Genomic DNA, 20,080 nt, shown 5'->3' on the forward strand with positions numbered 1-20,080 from the left:
AATTTCTTATGTGCCTCTTAAATCTCTTATGCTCCAATGGTTTAAATGAAACATGAATATTTTATTTTACCATTTTTTATTTTCTGATATTATTATTATTTAAAAAAAATATCAAATTTTCGAAATTTCAAAATTATAATATTAAATATTAATTATCTGACTAGAACTCAGTATATCAATGTAGTTTTACTTAGTTGTATTCGGTTGTACTTCACTAGACTAAGTAGTACAGAGTTAGTTATACTTAGTTGATGTTGATTTCCACTTTTGTTCTTATAAATTTATTATTTTATTTTTCCAAATATAGACTACATCATCCACGACAAATAACTGAAGTTATAATCATTTGGAAGTCTCGGGACTAATATTTCATATTCAAGAAGATTGAATCATTGAAGACATTGGAAACACTCCATAGTTAAAAGGAATCTTTTATAAATTTTGTGGAACCGAAATTTGCACCGTCGATCCGTAATCGAAGGAAAGCCAGGAAATTTTAACTTTCAATGAGGTCCTGAATTTTCTGCGAGAGCCAACGACAAGTGACCAAATAAATACGGAAAATATGAAAAGATAATAAAACGAATTTACAGAGAAAATAGATCTTTATTTCGAATCCGCGTAAGAGCATTGCGATTATTACAAAAAAATTATAAAAGCTTCGGCCGCAATAGCTGTCAGCGAGTTCTCTAGTTCTAGCCAGCAAAAACCTTAAACCTCACAGCTCGATAACAACAAATGAAAAAGATACGAAAAATGTTTTGTTGATTTTGGGACTGAACCTTGTGAAAAGTTGCTTACGTACCCCTTTCAAGGATCAATTCGAACGTAGTTCAATTAAAAGAATGGAACAAGAGATCGAACTGCATGTGCGAGTTCGTCTAGTAATTGAGTGCAGGACATAGGAACTGCGCATGTCGAGTATAATGCCTAAAATTTCTAAGTGCAGGAAGTTCTAAGAGTCTATAAACAATCGTCGTTGTGCTTCTTGCCTTGGCTCCCCTTATTTACGCCTCCAAGGATGGATGTCTTTCCTTTTATGCCCTTGATTCGAGTTTATCCTTTGAAACTTTAACATTTATTTTCTTTCGCAAATATTTGATAAACCGTTATAGTAACTTTTGAAGAAAAATACTCCGGTATAATTATTTTCCAGGCCACGGGCAGGACACCGGCCTCCAGGTTCCTGCGAAAACAGAACCTGGCTCTGGCCCCTACTCCCAGTCAGCCTCCGGGTAAAATGGAAGTTTTCTACTTAAAGGGATTCTTCCATATTTCTGAACATGGAAGAGTTTAACCTATCTAACCGACCTCTCCAAGACTATATAAGGGGAACCTAAACCATAGAACAAGGGATCGACTTTTAGAGACTAAGAAAATAGAATTAGACGGTAGAAGTAGGGTTTATACTCCAAACATTGTAGTTTTTGCTCAAATTATCAATAAATTAAAACATCTCTTTAGTCTCGATTCTTACTCTATCAAACCATTCTTCTATTTTTCAGTAGTACTCACAAAGATCCTACACATAAATCTCCTAACAGAAATGTGGGCTCGTTTTCTCCTACAATCGTAAGTGGGTTTTGGCCGCGTTTTAGATCCTTTTCAGGCCGTTTTTCGACTTAAGTGTTTTCTCACTTTTATAACGACGTAAATTTTATAAAATAATTCAAACCAATAGTATAGCCGAGATAACTTATGGTCTTAAGTTGGCCGTTATCGTTTTATACGATCGATTCGAATACGAGAAAACAAGTCTTGAATAATTTTATGGTAAAGTTTTAATGGTAACTCTAATCGAGATGAAACAAGAGACAGCTCGATGAAGGCCCGAAGGAGAAGCTAAGAGCGGGTTAATCGGGACTGGTCCAGGTTGCCTGATGGCGAGTCGAACAGGGTTGATCAAACTCGCTATCACGCTGATGGCGAATTAGACGAGGTTGATGGTGAGTTGGATGTAGTTCATCTAACTCAGTATCATGCGAGTTGGACAAGGTCGATCCAACTCAAAGTTGTCCACATGCTGATACGGTCGTTATTCGATAGTTTTCTACTTAGATTTTTTCTGAAATTATTTCTAGAAAGTTTCCTTAAGAGATCCAATCTTGGACGTTGATTTTGAGATTACTGTTTTTGACCCCAACAGTTAGCCCTCCAGCTTGCAAGTTTCGAACATGATTTTTGCGGGCGAGTGATGTTTTTAATCGAAATCTACGGCCATCGATACTTTTCGTTTTTATTTGAAAGAGTTTTCGATTATTTTATTGCGGAGAATATTATCATCATCATATTCCTATGATAATGGAATGCGATAAGATTGGGGCTGCACCTTGTAAAGGCTGCCTACGTACCCTTGTCGAAGGGATCAAGTCTTTCATAGTTTGTTTTGTAGTTAAGATTCTTACGACCTATTTTCCAGTGAGACCTTTACGGTCTAATTGTGTGTCGTGTAGAGATTATCGGATACGTTGCTGCCGATGGCATTTTATATTAGACATTTCCGGCCTCAAAACGAGCCTTGTTGGCTGTTTCTCTGGCCAAGTGTGGCCGTATTTATATTTTTAGGACTGGCTGCAGGTGACTTTGAATCTCTGTCGCGTTGCGGCTTCTTTTTAATGAATTGCATTTTAAGAGCATATGAGTATTCGTGTTAATGTAGAGTGGAGATTATGAGTTGTCATCTCACATCTATCTCTTTTCTGGATCGTCATATTCCATGTTCGTCTTAGATGAGAATGTTCGAAAAATTTGATTTCCCGAAATTTCATGAACGTTGGTATACAAACGAAGATACATATTTTGGGATCTCTTATCGGTTGGATACTATGCCTTCAGATGTTTGAGATCACTGTGCTGTGTTTAGGGCAAGACCTAGGCCTAATAAAGGTTTAGGGGGTGTGATGACTACTTCGGCTTAAGCTTCCTGTATCGTTTTTGACCTGATTTTGTCTCAATATTGAAGTCTGCGATAAGTTCTCGGCTTATATGACTTGCATCGACTAGGAACGGAGCATTTCTCCAAAGATAATTTTGAATTCGTTTAGAAGTGTTGACCAAAATTTTGGATTTCTTTTTAGCGCTAATTATCTTTGTGTCGGATGTCTAAGAGCTATCTCTATGAGACGGCTTAGTATGTTGAGGACGTTACGAGTTTATTGTGATCAGCAATAAACATAATGGTAGATATTACTGTTTTTAAATTTTCGCGAAGGATAAGTGTTTTAGAGGGTGTTAGTGCGTATGACAGTTTGGTCTTCCAAGACGACAATTTCATCGAGGAAGTCATTTTATCGAAAATGGCTTCTTCAGGAGTTTCCGATGTCTCGCGATGCTGAAGGTTCTTTTTTCTTTCGTATACCGCATTTCGTGCTTGAAATGTTTGCGGGTTGGATATGTTTTGCGGTGGCACAATGGTTTAGGCTTAATCCTACGTCGGTGAAACATTTTCGTTTGTTTGCGGATATTCGCAGCCAAAATTGTGTTTCTGTTTGGATGTTAAATCGCTTGATTTGTGATCAAAAAAATTAGGACCAATGGTTCGCGTAGATTTATCTCTGGGAAGAAGTGTTTTACTTCACTATGCTCTGTGAAGGATCGGTAACGACAAAATCAATATCGAAAAGTTCCCGAGAAGCTTTGCTAAAAAGAAAATAAGAGTACGAAAAACTAAAATTTCGTACTTTTAAAAGTATTACACGACAAGCTCCTCCGAAAAAAATAATTCAATCTCTCGAACAGACGATTCCCGAGCATCGAAACAACTAAACCAGCATCGTCTGACTCGCCATTGGGCAAGTTGGATAAGCCACGTCCAACTCTCCCAATGGCGAGTTGGATCGACCAATCATTGGGCGAGTTGGATGGACCACTTCTAACTCGCCCAATGGCGAGTTGGATCAACCAATCCAACTCGTCATTGGGCGAGATGGATTAACCATATCCAACTCGCCATCGACCAATCCAACTCGCCTAATGGCGAGTTGAATCAATCTCGTTCAATTTGCAATCAGACGACTTGGATCAGTCCCACACCATGCATTCTCGCCTCCGGAACTCCCCTTTTCGGGTCTCAATCAAATTGTTTCTTTTTTCATCTCGATCGGAGTTACTGTTGAAAGTTTACGATAAAATTAGCAATGTCTTGTTTCTCGTACGAATCCGAATCTATCGTATAAAATGATAACGGTGAACTTAATACCATGGTTATCTCAACTATATGATTGGTTTCCACTTCCTCGTAAAACCGACGTCGTACGAAAGGTAATTTCTCCGAAAGAAATCTTAAAAACGTTTTAGTCGAAAAACGGTCCGAAAAGGTCTAAAACGCGGCAAAAGCCCACTTCCAATTTTAGACGAGAATGAACCCAAGTTACTATGATGGTCTATAAAATATTCGCGAAAGAAGATAAAAGTCAAGTTTCAAAGGATAATCATGAAGATCGAGAAAACTGGAATATTTCCGCGAGGAGATAAATTCGGATCAAGGGCAGAAAAGGAAAGACTCGACCTTAGAGGCATATATAAGGCGAGGCAAGGCAAGAAGCGCAAAAATGATGCTTTTTAGATTCATAAAACTATCAGCATTTAGGAATTTTAGGCATTCTACTCGACATGCTCAGTTCCTATATCATGCACTCAATTACTAGACGAACTCGCACAGAGAGTTCGATCTCTTGTTCCACTCTTTTAATTGAATTACGTTTGGTTTTATCCTCGAAAGGGGTACGTAGGCAGCCTTTCATAAGGATTAGTCCAAAATCAATCAGAACCTTTTACGTTTCTTCCTCGTCTTTTATTATCGAGCTGCGACTCAATTAGGTTTAAGGTTTTAGGTGGCTAGAACAAGGTAACTTGCCGACAGTTCTTGCGACCGAAATTTTTATAGTCTTTTGTAATGATCACAAAGCTCTTACGCAGATTCGAAATAAGATCTATTTTTTCTATAAACTCTGTTGACCTCTTTGCGCAGGAAGTGAATATGCTATGTCGAGACTAGAGCTGTTCAATATGGTAAAACCGAACCGTATCGAACCGAACCGAACCGAAATAGACAATATGGTTTGGTTTTAGTATATACCATATAAACCGAATGGATATAATTTTATAAAAACCATAGGATTTGGATATGGTTTGGTATATAACTGATTAAACCGAATAAACCGAACAAAACCGATTAAAAGTAAAAACATGTAAATATGTATATATTTTATAACAATACATGAAAATCTATTTGTTACATAAGTTAAATTTGTGTTAATAACTATTACCATAATTTTATAGTAATAAAGAACTTTAATTTGTAAAACACTTGAAATATAATTAAATAACAATATATTGCAATTCAAACATTTTATTTTCTAAGTTTCCTTTTGATATTTTTGCTTTATTTTAGTCTTCACTAAATTAATATAAAAATTATAAATTTGATGGACAATAATTAATGGAAAATTTTCACAACTTTTTTCTTATCTGTAAACAAACAGAGTTTCGCGTTCAATTGAAAAAAATATGACTTTAATAAACACTAAATATGGAAGAGTAGAAAAACTTTTCTTTCATGTTTCTCTTTTGTTTCATATTTTTATTTTTAAAATTTCAAACTTTGATTTTAGTTATAGATTTGATTATTTTATTTGATAGTAGAAACATTTTTATTTTTTTGTTCATTTATTTGAACATGTAATATATTTTTAATAAACGACTGTGTTGACAATATGACTCTAAAATTCATATAATATGATCCCAAACTAAATAATTATGTTTTTTGGTATAAAACCGAATAAACCGAAAACCGACGGTATATAAACCGAATCGAACCGAAGTAAATATGGATTTAGAATGGTAGTTATATTTTACTAACCGAAAACCAAAAAAAAAACGAACCGATATCCGAATTGAACACCCCTAGTCGAGACCCTACTATCATGAACAGCTTGATCAATAGTTTTTCTCATCTCTTGAACTCGGACAAAGCACCCGTTTTACAAACTCGTTTCCATTGTACCATCTTTCCTCTCCAATAGGCTAGTTTATTATCCCCTTTTTTTTTTTGATCAACCTAGTTTATTATCCCTATCAGACATGTTATCCCTAGAAGAAGTCAGATTAACGGATCCTTGTTCAATTGTATTTTATGATATATGATTTTCAAAATCATTCTAAATAAATATCTTGTATTTAAATATTAATTTTACACCCGACTTGCAATTGGCAATTATTATGATGACATATCGTACTAAATAAATATCTTGTATATTTTAATATTAGTTTGATGTCGTTTGTTTGACTATTCATGACATTGCCAATCATATATGACATATCTTATCCCACAAGGCTTATCATCTTCGGAGTTCTTCTTACTCGTTACTCAAAATCTAAAATGACAGACGTGATCCTTGTCTCTTCGGCCATGGTTAGACCGGAAAACACAAACCAGTCTAGTCGGACAAAGATCCATCTAACTCCGTATGATCTCAAACTTCTTAATTTTGCGTACCCTCAAAGAGGTCTTCTCTTTTCCAAACCCGACCTGGAAACCCATATCATCCCTCAACTAAAAGCTTCTCTTTCGACTGCCTTAGAGATCTATTTCCCGTTCGCTGGTCGTCTCATCAAGATAGATAATCCCGAAGACAACACAATGTCGTATTACGTTGACTGCGACGGCTCAGGCGCCAAATTCATTCACGCCAAAGCCGAACTCGTCTCTATCAACGATTTCCTTCAACCTCACGACTCTGTTCCCAACTTCACACGGTGCTTCTTTCCCGCAAACGATTTCAAAAGCTCTGACGGCATCTCTGAGTCTTTGCTATTATTGCAAGTTACCGAGTTGATAGATGGAGTTTTCATCAGTTTCGGTTACAATCACATGGTGGCTGATGGTTCTTCCTTCTGGAACTTCATCCACACTTGGTCCACAATCTGTCTGAACGGTTCAAGTTCTCATATTCAGACTCTTGTTCTCAAGGACTTGTTCCTCGAGGGAATCGATTATCCTATCCATATTCCGGTTCCAGAAACGAAGATACCACAAAAATGTGAAATCCCATCTGAAGAACGGGTTTTTCACTTTACGAAAAAGAATATCTCAGACCTCAAAGCGAAAGCGAACGAAGAGTTAGCTTCTTCGGATCTAAAAATCTCATCTCTTCAAGCGGTTTTAGCACATCTATGGCTATCTATTATCAAACATAGTCGTCTAAACCGTGAAGAAGAGTCTCATATTATAGTAGCTGCGGATATGAGACGAAGGCTTAACCCTCCTCTCGACACAGCGTGTTTTGGTAATGTGACACACCAAGCGATGGCTACAACAAGGGTGGGAGAGATGTTGGATCAAGGGCTAGGCTGGGCTGCTTTACAAATAAATGAGCAAGTAAGGTCTTTAACGAATGAAAATTACAAGACTTTTGCGGAGACTTGGGTTAGAAATGTTAGACTCCCACAGCCAAAAATAAGTGGTGGACCTAAAAAGGCTGATACTTATCTGGTGGTCACAAGCTCCCCATGGTTTGAAGTGTACGACAACGATTTCGGTTGGGGAAAACCAATCGCGGTTCGAGCTGAACCAAATAATGGTTTTGGTGTCTCCCTCGTAGTATTTAGAGGAGTTGAAGAAGGAAGTATTGATGTTCATGCGACCATACCCTTATCCATATGGTCTGATGTATTAGTGAACCTGTCGACCGCTGTTTAAATTGTGGGAAAAATGTGACAGCACTATATGATTTGTTTGGTCTAATAAGACCTTTCCGTCTATGAAATGTAAAAATTTTATGGGAAATTTGTAAAAATGGAACAAAACAACAAATACATTGTCCCCTTGCCATAAAATGAATAACACATTGTCCATATAGTATAATTTTTTTCTGGAAACCCAATTAAACCCCTATCTTAAATCTAATTTCGTTTTATTATGATTCAGTTATTAAAAAAATGTTTACTGAAAAATAAAAAAAATCGTAAAAGGATATTCATTTACCCCAAATCAAAAAACGAGTAACCCTAATATCATTGTATCTCCTTTGCCCCTCGGGAGCTAATCAGAGATAATTCACCAGCAATTAGTCTCGACGTTCCTTCACCTAAAAATACAGCAGTGGGGGTTACTTCTTCCAGAAAATCAGGGAGAGTCAGTTCCGCACCTTAGATCCAGAGGAGGCAGATCTCTTCTTCGTCCATGTCTCTTGTCACAACATGCGTGAGTAAGAATCTTTCTAACTTGATTCACTTTAAATTTTGGTTCTTTAAACAATCTTCATGGGAAGTTTGATGCTTTATTTGCAGGGAACATCGTATGATTGTTCAGAACTACGTTGATGGATTGATAGCAAAGTATCCTTATTGGAACAGAACGTTAGGAGCTGATCACTTTTTTGTCACTTGTCACGACGTTGGTGCTAGAGCGTAAGAGGGATCGCTGCTTCTGATCAAGAATACGATTAGGGTCTTGTTGATTTGCAGATTCAGAAGTATTTTCAAGGGAACTCGCCACCAGTTAGATTCGATGCCTTTCACATGATCGTGTATGAGTTATGGTTACTCCAATAAACCTGCAGCTTTTTCTATAGAACCATTTCTTCTGTATCTTAAGTAAGAACATGTGGGTCTCTCTGTAAGCTATTGAAACGAAACTGGAATGATTTTGCAATGAAATTTATGTTTGAACAGCATCTCAGTATAGTACCTTACAAAGACAGAAAAGATATTATAGTTCTTTACAAAAAAAAAAAGCAGAGAGATTGCAAGTTTTTTCATGTTCTTATTCAGACAAGTTATACTCTGGGTTTCACGACTAATAGGTTAGAGCCATGTTTACTTCATCTTTTGTTTCGTCCTCTTTTTAGACGCAGATTTGTATGTTCCGCTGTCTTAATTCCTCAATACTCTCAACGACTTTAAGTGCTTAAATGTTACGTTATGGATACATTGTTAGGTTCTTGTTTTGGGTTCTAATGTATGAGTTCATCGAGTTAGGATTTAACTCGTATGGGTTCTACTATTTTATTGATTCATTGTTGTAATAAATCGTATGAATATTGGTTCACGTAGGGTTCAAACCCAAACCCTTAAATAAGATATGATTCAAACCCTAAACTCTAAATCACATTAGGTTCAAACCCTAAACCCTTAACTCACATAGTGTTTAACAAGTAAAAGTTTAGTGTTAAACAAGTTCGATTTTAGTTTTTTTGAAATTAAAGTTTATGTAACAAGTTATAAGTCTATTGTTTAACAAGAACAATAATCTCATTCAATTCTCGAAAGCCATAATTCTTAGGCTTTCAAAGGAACTTGTCGATTCCAAATCTAACACTCTACCTTATTTTTCCTTACTAACAACAAATCTCCATATTTTACGGGATCAAATTTTTACAACCCACAAGAAACATAAATATGCATCATATTCAACAAGAGATTCAAAAAAATTGGCGGTTTAAAAAAAAAATTGTAGAAACCTTGTGACGAACAAGAAGAACACGATTATAAAATAAAGATAACTTAGGAAACACGAAAATTATGGAAATTATAGATTTAGAAAATATATTCTCAACAGATTTTGAAAAGATTTAGGAAAAATATACATTTCGAACTTGGTAGAATATACATTCTACTGTCCGTAGAAAGTAGATAAAATAGTAGATTGCGTAACCCAGTAGCGGTAGAATAAGTATATTGGTAGATAAAGAAGTCATACTTTAATAGAATATTGGCAAATATGCTGATTTTGTGATTACATGTCCGTAGATATATTAGGAAATTATAGTTAAAGAAATTATTAGAGTATGTATAGTTGGTTTGTGGTTTGGTTAGTTAGAACCGGTATAAACCGGATAGCTTATGATGTATATAAACGCTTGTATCTTCTTCATTTACGATTAACAGAAACATTATTCATTTTCTTATCTTGAGTTCATCTTCTTCTCTCTCAAGAGAGTGTGAGCTCTGATCGTTTCTGTTCAACTTCAATTCCTCTAATATGGTATCAGAGCCAATCTGATCCTCTTCCGCTTGATTTCGATTCACTGTTCATCATCATCTTCATCACATCACGTTCTGGTTCATATTTTGTTTTCTTGAATCGAGCTTGATCTCATCGATTTGAGCTCGGATTGTTTCGTTTCTAAGCTTCATCTCTCCGATTCAGGTTGATATCACTGATTCTCAGCTCAATCTCCCTGATTGGAGTTACTTTAGAATCGTTCTTTATCCGTCCGAGCTTCGTTTTCTTCCGATCGTGTTTCATTCCGATCGCGTCTTCTTGTTTCCGATCAGTGGTGATCGTGCTTCCGTATCCAATTGATTGACGATCGATTGTGTTTCTCCATCGGCGGAGTTCGTTGCGAGTTCATTGTGCGGCGGCGTTCGTTTTGCGGTGGAGTTCTGCGGCTTTGTTCCGCTGTTTACGCCTTTGTGCGATTCCGATCAGAGTTGATCGAGTTTCTTTCGGTCAGTGTTGATCGTATTTGCGGCTTCGTTCCGCTTGATTCGCCTTTGTGCGACTTATTCCGATCAGAGTTGATCGCGTTTTCTTTTGGATCAGAGTTCGTCTGTGATTCTTGTTCTGCTTTCTTGTCAAGCTGGATTCTCTTGCAGTTACATTCTCTGCTTGTTGATCAACGGATCTGTTTCTTCAAGGCGATTCATCAGCATCTCATATCGTCTTTGACGTCAGCATCTCCGTTTGATTCAATGGCTTCTTCTTATCCTCCAACACTGGTTCAAACTTGTTCTTTGGCTAAGTCATTCCTATCAGCTTTCCTTTGTGAAGCAACCTCAAAGATCAAGTGTGAGTTCAGCAATGGTTCTCTATGCAGACCACCAGAGAATTACTTCACCTATTGTTCTTGGTGTAGCTTCTCTGAACTGGTATGTGTTTGGTTAACACATTCAGTCTCTAGGCATCTTGGTTCTGGAACTGTCTATTGGTGTGTTGCTTATAGACTGCAAAAGGTTTTAGAAGCTAGTTTTGGGCATCAAAATGTTTATAGTCAGGGGGAGCAACGGTTAGCAAGTCGTATGCATAGTACGTTTGTGTATCTGGTCACCCATGGCTGTGAAGTTGATCCAATGCAGATGATGCGTTTTGAAGCGTTAGACGACACACATGCTGTTAGAAAGATGATGTGTCTATCACTGAATTGCACGAGAGTGAGAGAGCTACTGCTTCTTCTTGTTAGTTGGTTTCAGCAAAGGGACATATCATTTGACAGCTACTGCTTCTTGTTGATTGGTCTTCATCACTGTGGAGGTCTTTTGTCTGCTGATTCTTGCTATCACAAGCTCATTAAGCTACTTATTACTTTGCAAATGCAGAGTTCTTCCACTGGTCTTGTATTGAAACAGCTGAAGCATTATATGCTTGCATCTCCTGTTTTACATCTCTCTGCTGCTTCAGGTTTTCTGCACTTTCTGAAGACTGATTCAAGTGGAAGTCAAGCAGCCTCGACTATTCATGCTCTGCAATGGGAACAGAGTTTTCCTTCACTCTCTATACAAGGACTGAACCTAGCCTTTGCTTTTATTGATCATATTATTGTGGCAGGTTCTGGTTGGTTCAAGTCTATACTTGATCTCCTTTATTGTTCTCTGCCAAGACCACCTGAGATTCCCTAGTTCACAAGTTTTTCAAGTCCAAGATGCAAGTTCCTTACATCTTGAGGGGGAGTATTAGAGTATGTATAGTTGGTTTGTGGTTTGGTTAGTTAGAACCGGTATAAACCGGATAGCTTATGATGTATATAAACGCTTGTATCTTCTTCATTTACGATTAACAGAAACATTATTCATTTTCTTATCTTGAGTTCATCTTCTTCTCTCTCAAGAGAGTGTGAGCTCTGATCGTTTCTGTTCAACTTCAATTCCTCTAATAGAAATCTACCGTATTTCAGAAATTAGGGAAATGGCAGCTAGCGTATTCTACAAAGAGAAAAAGACCAAAATAGCACTAAATCAAGTTTTTGTTCCCAAACTAGCACTCAAGGCCAAAATTCACAAAAATAGCATTCAGGGGGTGGGGTTTAGGGTTTAGAATTTAGGGTTTAGGGTTTAGAGTTTAGATTTTAGGGTTTAGAGTTGAGAAGTGAGGTTTTGGGGATAAGATTTCAAATTTTGAAAAATAAAAAAATTTAAATTTTTCAAAAGATAAAATGCTATTTTGGTCATTTTAGTTTTTGAGTGCTATTTTTGTGATATAAACTTAGAAATGTGCTATTTTGGAGATTTGCCCTTCTACAAAGGTAGAATTGTATTTATTGGTAGATATTATGTTTTACGAGTTGTAGATATCTATGTTGTTAACCAAATTTATAATCTACTTCCCCGTAGATAGTAGATTATGTTTTCTATCATCCGTAGATCAAAATATAAAATTGTAATCTATTAATATTTAATCAACAAAATTATTTTTCATATAACTGTTTCTTATTTATGTACATTTTGAATATTTTTTCATATTTTTCTGATTTTTAAAATAATTGATATAAATTTTTAAAATTGTTCAGAAGTATCTCAGTCTAAAATAGACTAAAAAGAGATTTATGGCAAATGAACATTGTAGTTGTTTTTTGTTCTGTTTTAGCAATTTTTTCTAATTTAAATCAGTTTTGGTTTTAGGTTGGATCTTTTCACGAAGCCAAAAAATACAAAACTGGAACCTAACCGAATACCATACTTGGATACGTTGTGGTATTATAGACTTTTAACATTCATGAAATCACACTTAAGTAAATATTGAGGAGCTTTCACCTTATAGTTGATGAGATGCAATATTCTGCGTATCATATGCAAAAGAGGCTTAGGAGGGGCTTTAAGAGAATCCAAGCTACCTTCCATCACCTTTACGACTTTTTGTACATATGGACATAACTGAACACAATCCCAGTTCAAGATTATTATAGATGCAATCCAAAATGTAAGCCGAGCTGTTGTTCGGATCAGAGTTTCTGGTATGTTCTTTGTTCCTTGCCCTGATCAGAGCTGTGCTTAGAGACTTTTGAAAAATGTATTTTCCTAGGACCCCCAAATTTTGTAGAAATTTTAGGGTCATAATTACAAAAAAAATTACTTTTACATGGTAATTAGCATATTCTCTTAGTTAGATTTTTATTTGAATATAAATTGGACTTCTGTTTAAAGTAACTATGTTTGTGATCATTTTGCTATATTTTAAATAAAACTATAAAGATTATCTATACTATATTAAAAGGGTTATATGAGCATCAGAGAGTGTGTCCACGTAGGACAATTAAATCAGCCAATCAGGAGACTTCTTTTTGACACATCATCAAGCCCAGCTTCGTTGCTTTGGTTCTTCTTCACGCCTTTCGCGATCCGAGAGGCGATGTTTCCCTTTTTCATTTCTCCAGATCCCGTTTTGCTAGATCGAATCGTGAAACCCTTTGCTTTTCCTCTCTTAATCCACGTTATCCGGTGATCCTAAAAGAAGTGTTATTCTATCTCGAAGGATTTCGATGGGATCTAAACGCAGCGATGGAGGCTTGCCACAGGAAACCATGCCGGCAGCCACGACCGGGAAATCAAAGGACAAAGGTTTTTTTTGGGACTTGGCGGTCTGGATCCACATCCTCAACCTCCAACATCGAGAGATCAGCTCGGTTTTGGACAATCTGCTCGGTCTTGGACAATCTCCCCGTATGAATCTTATAATCGCCTCTGCCGCCACCGTTCATCGTCTTCATGGTTATAGTGGCCAATGCTCCGGTAATACTTGGAAGGAGTGACGATAGTGATGATGACTCTGCTGGTGAAAACGTAAGATCAACCTGTCTAGATAGTCAGCCATCTGTATCAGTCGTGCTTTTGAAAACCAAGGAGAAAATCGCTTGCTTCACCGCCGACCAACCACGCCAGCAGAAGAAGCACAAGAGTCAGAGCACTGTTAGTGATGCCAATGCTGAAGTCGACCCTGAGAGAATCTTCTCTCAATTTCACTGAGAAAGGTACAACACAAAAAAAAAAACTCATTTTTTTTATCAAAAAATAGAGAACAAATATTTCTCTATTTTAAAGCTGTAATTTTCTATGGAGATTCTCATCGGGTGCACTCTAAAACACATCTTTGTCTTCTGCAGTAATGAATGGCTCTTTGTAACAGTTTCTAAATAAGGTTCTTCGTTGCGTAAAGCTTTTAAAGACAATGCAAATGAGATTCTCAAACGTCACTTCAATCTCAAACAAAGATTTTGCTTCAAGGTATGTATCCCAGTTTCTTTCACGGGGAAGACTATCACACTTATCATTAGCAATCAACATGGTTTGTCTAATGATTTGCGTTCTTCTCCGTATAGGTTTCAGTTAATGGGGATGCATAGACACATGGAACAGCGAGTTGATTTTATGGACTGGGGTCCAGGTTATGTCTCATGCTCAAATCTTATATTTTCACTATGGTTCTCCCTATGGTTCTTAACTTACGTTGAATTCAGGTGCTCGCTGTGGTGAATAATCATGGTTTTTCAAGGGATGATTTTAACATCGAGCATAAAATCCATCAAAGGACGTTAATTCGGGAATGCTACAATGAGTTTTTTATCTTCTAAAATTTGTTTTAAAGTTCTTCGAAATGGTTTAGAAAAGCGTTCCATTGATTTTGCATATTTTCTTACATACACAGAGCCAGAAACTGTCGTCCTTCTTCTCAAGTTTTCCAACTCTGGTGCTGTCTTGAATGTAATCTCTCTTCACTTTTTATTTTAAAGCATTAGTAAGAAAAAAAATTATGATTACAAGAAATTGTTGCTTATTGTTGTGTGCAGGTTACAATTGAGAAGATCCAAGGAGGCAATGATTTAAGGTAAAATATTTTCTATATAAGTTATGTGTACTTTATGTTATTGTATTGCTTCAATCCTGTTATGAGATTCTTGATTTCGTGTTATAGCAGATTTGTTATATGAAAATAAGGTCAATACTTTCCAAGGAGGATAGCTTCAGAAGCCTATCAAGCAATGATGAATTAGAGGGATATAAAGAAGATGTAAGGTTCTTGGTTCAAATTTCCACTGAGAAAGTTGTATTGATCATTTGTGATTTTCACAGGGCAATGAGTGTTGCTCTAGGAGTTTCAACTGATTCTATTGGTGAATCAGGTGGATGGATGGTTCGGAAGGGAATGCACACTCGCCAGTTCCTGCAACAAAGAACGGACACTGACGATCAAACAGAGACAGGTGAAACATGTACAAAGCCCAAATGCAATTATGTGAGGATTCAAAGCTTATGAAAGTTTTCTTAGAAGTTGTGAGATCACTCTATGAACTTTTATGAGGTTACAAACAGTAACTATACACAGGGTGTTTGTTCTATTCCTGAGGTCTCTTTTAAACTGAAACTCTTAGACCATTACCTGTATGATTGTTTTATTGTTACGAACGTAGGATTGAGTTTCTACTGTTTTCAGGGGACATTTAGAGATGAGACTTTATATATTGTTCATATATAGCACTAATATTAGAGCTGAGTTATATATTGTCTAATGTAGTTTAGCGAAAAAGAATAGGAATTTACGCATATATTGTATCTGTAGTAGCTAGCATAGGAAACAATTGAGGTATGTGATCTAATTTTTTGATCATTTGTAAATTTCTTACTTTAGTCTCACACTTTTGTGCTCATCTTTTTTTCTGATAGGCAAGATACTTTTTCAAGCAGATTATATCAAGAGCAAGTGATTGCCATGATGTAGTAAGGAATGACTTACGAAGTTCTACTCAACTCCCGCAGACATACTAAAGCTTTGTTTATCATCCCTGTAGTCACATTATTTTCAATATTCTCATAGCAAATACACCAGACTTAGAGGAAATTGGAAATATACCACTTTGCTTATAATCAGGGTTGAATGAAACCATATATGACATCGAGTTTCCATTTTGGTGAAAAGAATTCTGTGTTTGGGTAAGGGTAATATCACCTTGATTTATAACTCATCTATGTTTTAAGTGATTGTATGAGATCATCATTCTCTGTGTAGCCTGAACTCTTTATTAATTAATCAGCACCAGATAACCACAAAATAAAATAAAAAATTCTTGACAGAGTCTTTGATTTTCAGATTAACCTAAAAATAAAAAAAAATATGAAAAAGTTGGTTGTTTATATGACGCCAATTATATGACACCAATAAACACTTCTAAACTAAAAATAATAAACAAGCCTTAAAAATTGGTTGTTTATATGATCCATCAATAAAAAAACATTTTCAACAATTCTAAATATATTACAATGGGGTTTTAATGTTCTGGTTTTTTCGTTTACAAGCCATAACAATAGAAGTTTTTCTCCTCACTTAAATTAACAAACCTAGAAATCTCAGAATCAAACATTGTACCATATCATGCAAAAGATTGCTAAACTAAGAAATATATATATAGAATAATTAATAATTATAAGAAAGAAAAATACTAAGAAAATAAACAAAATAGTAAAAAAATTTATCCATGCTGTCAATATTTTTAAACCCGACTTGGACATTGAACCATACTAATTCCAGGATCACCAGCTCATTGTATCGATTGTTTCTAAACCATGGATCAATAAATTAATAAATCTTATTATATATTTATATATTAATATAATATTATTAATCGCCTAAAATATTAGATAATATCAAAAACATGTTTTATATCAAAATATAATTGCAAATTTTATTTTAAATCTCAATTTTTTATTTTGCCATGAAAAACAAATTATTTAACTAATTTATTAATAATAAATTAGGACTTTGGACAAAAATTAAGAAAAAATAATTAAATAGCAATTACTATTTATAAAAGAAAGTTTTGGCTATTAAAAAAACTTTTAAATCTAAAAAATTACATTGCGAAGATTTTCTTTAATTGTTACCTCCAGTCTATTATGTATATACTATTAGATTTCCATCTTTATTTATAATGTTATACCAATTAAGTTTGTGTAAAGGTCAATTTAGGTTAGAGCATTACCAATTGATGCATTTGGCTTCTCGCTATACTACCTCCATCATAAACTGCTTAATATTTAACTTTAAGAGTCTAAAATAATAATCGAAGTATGTTTATACTCTAACATACATACGATATTGCAAGGTTTGTATTTTATACACAATACTAATGACAAATATATCTGCATATGTGTAATGCACATAATCAATCCAAAGTACTTTATGTAGTATCTAAGCATGGAATTGGTTATAATGAAATCTTCCACAGGTTTCACAGTATTATAATAAATACTGATTTACAAAATAATAAGTACCAAACACATTTTAAAATTGAAATATCATCTTAAAACAAATAAATGATATAATATAGCACATAATAAAAGTACTATATTTTAAACTTCTATGTTTAAGTTATACTCCCTCTATTTCAAAATTATCAATGTTTTGGATAACAAAAAAAGATTTAAAAGATATTTATTTTTTTACATTCTCAATGTATTTTTACTAGGTAATAATTGTAAATTGTAAATTCTAAACTTCGAAATAAATAAATTGTGATTACTGAATTTTGACCAGTTAAAAATTATAGAAAATAGTTAATCACAAAGAATAATACATTTATAATCAATATATAAGATAAGTTTTTATATATATGAAAATTTAAAATTACATATTTTAAACATTAATTTATAAACAAACAAACCACGCGTAGCGCGGTAAAATCTCTAGTACTTCTAAAAAACTGTAAATATTTGATCACATTGGTCTTTTATTTTATATGCTATGAGTTAGATTTATTTTTATATTTATAAGAATTTGATAAAGAAAATATAATATTTTCAATATATAGTTTATTATAGTTAATTTAAATGCTAAGATTTACATTTTTGACAGCTACCAACATTTCAATCAAAAATTTATATCTTTGTATTTATATTACAAATTCATACTTTTTGTTCATGATTTAAAAATTTAATTTTATAAAATTTTGGTGAAGAAAATTTAAAAAACGTTTATGTAATAATTTAAAACTTTTGAGTATTATATATATATATATATTAAAAATATATCATGTAAAATATATTTTTGAACTCACCTCGGAGCACCGAAAACCTTCGCACAGCACTGGCCCTGATCATCTCAAAAACCAACATTCCGTAACTATACGTATCGACTTGTGAAACACATTTACATACATTCTTGAAAAAAAACTCTAGAGCAATGTATCTTACAGTTCGTCCAACTTGGACGTCATTAGATTGGACTTGTAAAGTAGAAAAAAAATCACAACGTAAGGGATTTTCTAAAATATTTATGATGTTTTCAGTTTTTATGTAATAAAATGTATTTATCTTTTAAAAAAAATAGTATATTTCAATAGTTTTGATGTTCAATTATTAGTAAATTTTCAAGCGCATAAACAATAATTAATTATAATAATTTTTGAATTGCTAACACATATATTAATAAATATTTGTAAGAAGATTATACTCATCATACACACAAATAAAACACTTAGTATAGACTAAAATGATGAACTTGTAATTTTGTGGCCTCCAGATCAGTGATTTGAGATTTATTAGATATAATTTGCAAAATTTAAATTTAACTAAAGATTAATTATTTTTCTGGGTCAAGACTAAAGATTAATTTGTACAGAAAAAAATTAATGACCGTTTGATCAATGTGCGTTTGGGTCCCACACTACCAAAATAAGACCGTTACACGTAAGTAAGTAAAATCGTCAAACACAAACAAGAAGTTACTACTGAATCAATCGGACCGTTGCGAAAGTCAAAAGAGTAATAATAAAACCCTTTTTCTTTATACATTAAATGAAGTATTTGCTAACAACAAACTCTTGAGTAAACAAAACAATCTCTCTTTTTTTGTCGCAGAAGAAGAGGAAGAGAACGATTCATTAATGGCAGATTTGATCTCAACCCCAAGCATGGAACCGCTGCTCTTCTCTGTTGATCCAATGTCTCTCATTCTCTCTCAAAATTCCGACACACATCAGCTTAAACTCTTGTTAGACAGTTTCTGCGGATTCGAGAGGGGACCAAGATACGAGGAATACTCACGGTTGCGTGAATCGAAGCTTCGCATGAAACGAGATTTCCAGAGATTTCTCGACGAAGAAGAAGAGGCAGAAGCAGAGCCGAAGAAGAAACAAGTGAGGTTCGAGGGTGATTCCGTAATTTCAAGAGAAGAAGAAGTTGTAGTTACACCAGAGAAGATAAAGAAGCAGACTCGGTTTGGGTTTTCTCCCATGTCCAAAACGAGAAAAGCTGCTCCGACTTCTTCTTTGGCTCAGTCGGTTCCTGATTTCTCCGCCGTGATACGTAAAGAAAACCGCCGTCCGGTTAATTACAACACGACTCCTCCGCCGCCGTCTTCGAAGAGCAGAAACGGCGGCGTTTTGACGGGATCGGCTTCTTCATCATGCATTGCCGCGAGAGGGAGCAAATCGGCGAATGCAGGGGAGAAGAAGAGTAAAGGGTTGATGGGAATGGCGCGGAAGAGCTACGCGAACGTTGAGGATCTTAAGAAGATTTCAATGGCTGCCGCTTCGGCTATTAACGGCGTCGGAGTCGGAGGGAGAAAAGCCGTTGGCGGTGGCCGGAGCATTTTGGGTTACAGACAAGTCTACTGATTTCGCTTTCCAGTGCTTTGATTTTTCTCCCACGAGTCTTTGTTCATTTGTGTGCATTTTGATTGATGAGATGGCATTCTTGATTTTGTTTTCTTTCTTTTTACTCTTTTTTTGGTTGCGTTTGTGATTGATTTGTTTGTAAAAAATAAACATACATTCTTGATTTAAAACTGACCAAATAACCAAAAAAAATAGAAATTAGATTTAGAAAGAGAGATAAGAAGAGAAAGCAGGAAAGAGTGAGTGGTTTTGGAGAATTAGTAAATTTGTGTTTTTTGGGTTATTAGTAGGCATGGGACTTTTATCCGAGATCCGATCCGAAAATCTGGATATCCGGAAAGGCTGAATCCGGATCCGGATTGTAAAATGTTGGATCTGTCAAAGTCGAATCCAGATCTGGATATCTTGATTTTTTAGTTCGGATATTCGGATCCGTAAATTTTTATTAATAACTATTTCAAAAATAGTAATATCGATAT

The 20,080-nt window shown here is 35.0% G+C and overlaps 2 protein-coding genes across 3 annotated transcripts; both read left to right on the forward strand.

Moving 5' to 3' along the window:
- Positions 1–6,375: 6,375 nt before the first annotated feature.
- Positions 6,376–7,854, forward strand: LOC103863770 (uncharacterized acetyltransferase At3g50280). Its single transcript, XM_009141524.2, has one exon. It carries the CDS (start codon positions 6,380–6,382, stop codon positions 7,697–7,699), a length of 1,320 nt encoding a protein of 439 aa, XP_009139772.1. The 5' UTR covers positions 6,376–6,379; the 3' UTR covers positions 7,700–7,854.
- A 10,964-nt stretch (positions 7,855–18,818) lies between these two features.
- LOC103863772 lies at positions 18,819–19,744 on the forward strand. Of its 2 annotated transcripts, XM_033290781.1 has the most exons (2): positions 18,819–19,440; positions 19,540–19,601. In XM_033290781.1, exons 1-2 carry the CDS (start codon positions 18,870–18,872, stop codon positions 19,599–19,601), a joined length of 633 nt encoding a protein of 210 aa, XP_033146672.1. In that variant the 5' UTR covers positions 18,819–18,869. The 2 variants fall into 2 exon arrangements, with proteins under 2 accessions (XP_033146672.1, XP_033146671.1); XM_033290780.1 differs by having other exon boundaries at positions 18,819–19,744.
- Positions 19,745–20,080: the final 336 nt, after the last annotated feature.

This window comes from Brassica rapa, chromosome A04 (genome assembly GCF_000309985.2).
Source record: "Brassica rapa cultivar Chiifu-401-42 chromosome A04, CAAS_Brap_v3.01, whole genome shotgun sequence".
NCBI classification, from domain to species: domain Eukaryota; kingdom Viridiplantae; phylum Streptophyta; class Magnoliopsida; order Brassicales; family Brassicaceae; genus Brassica; species Brassica rapa.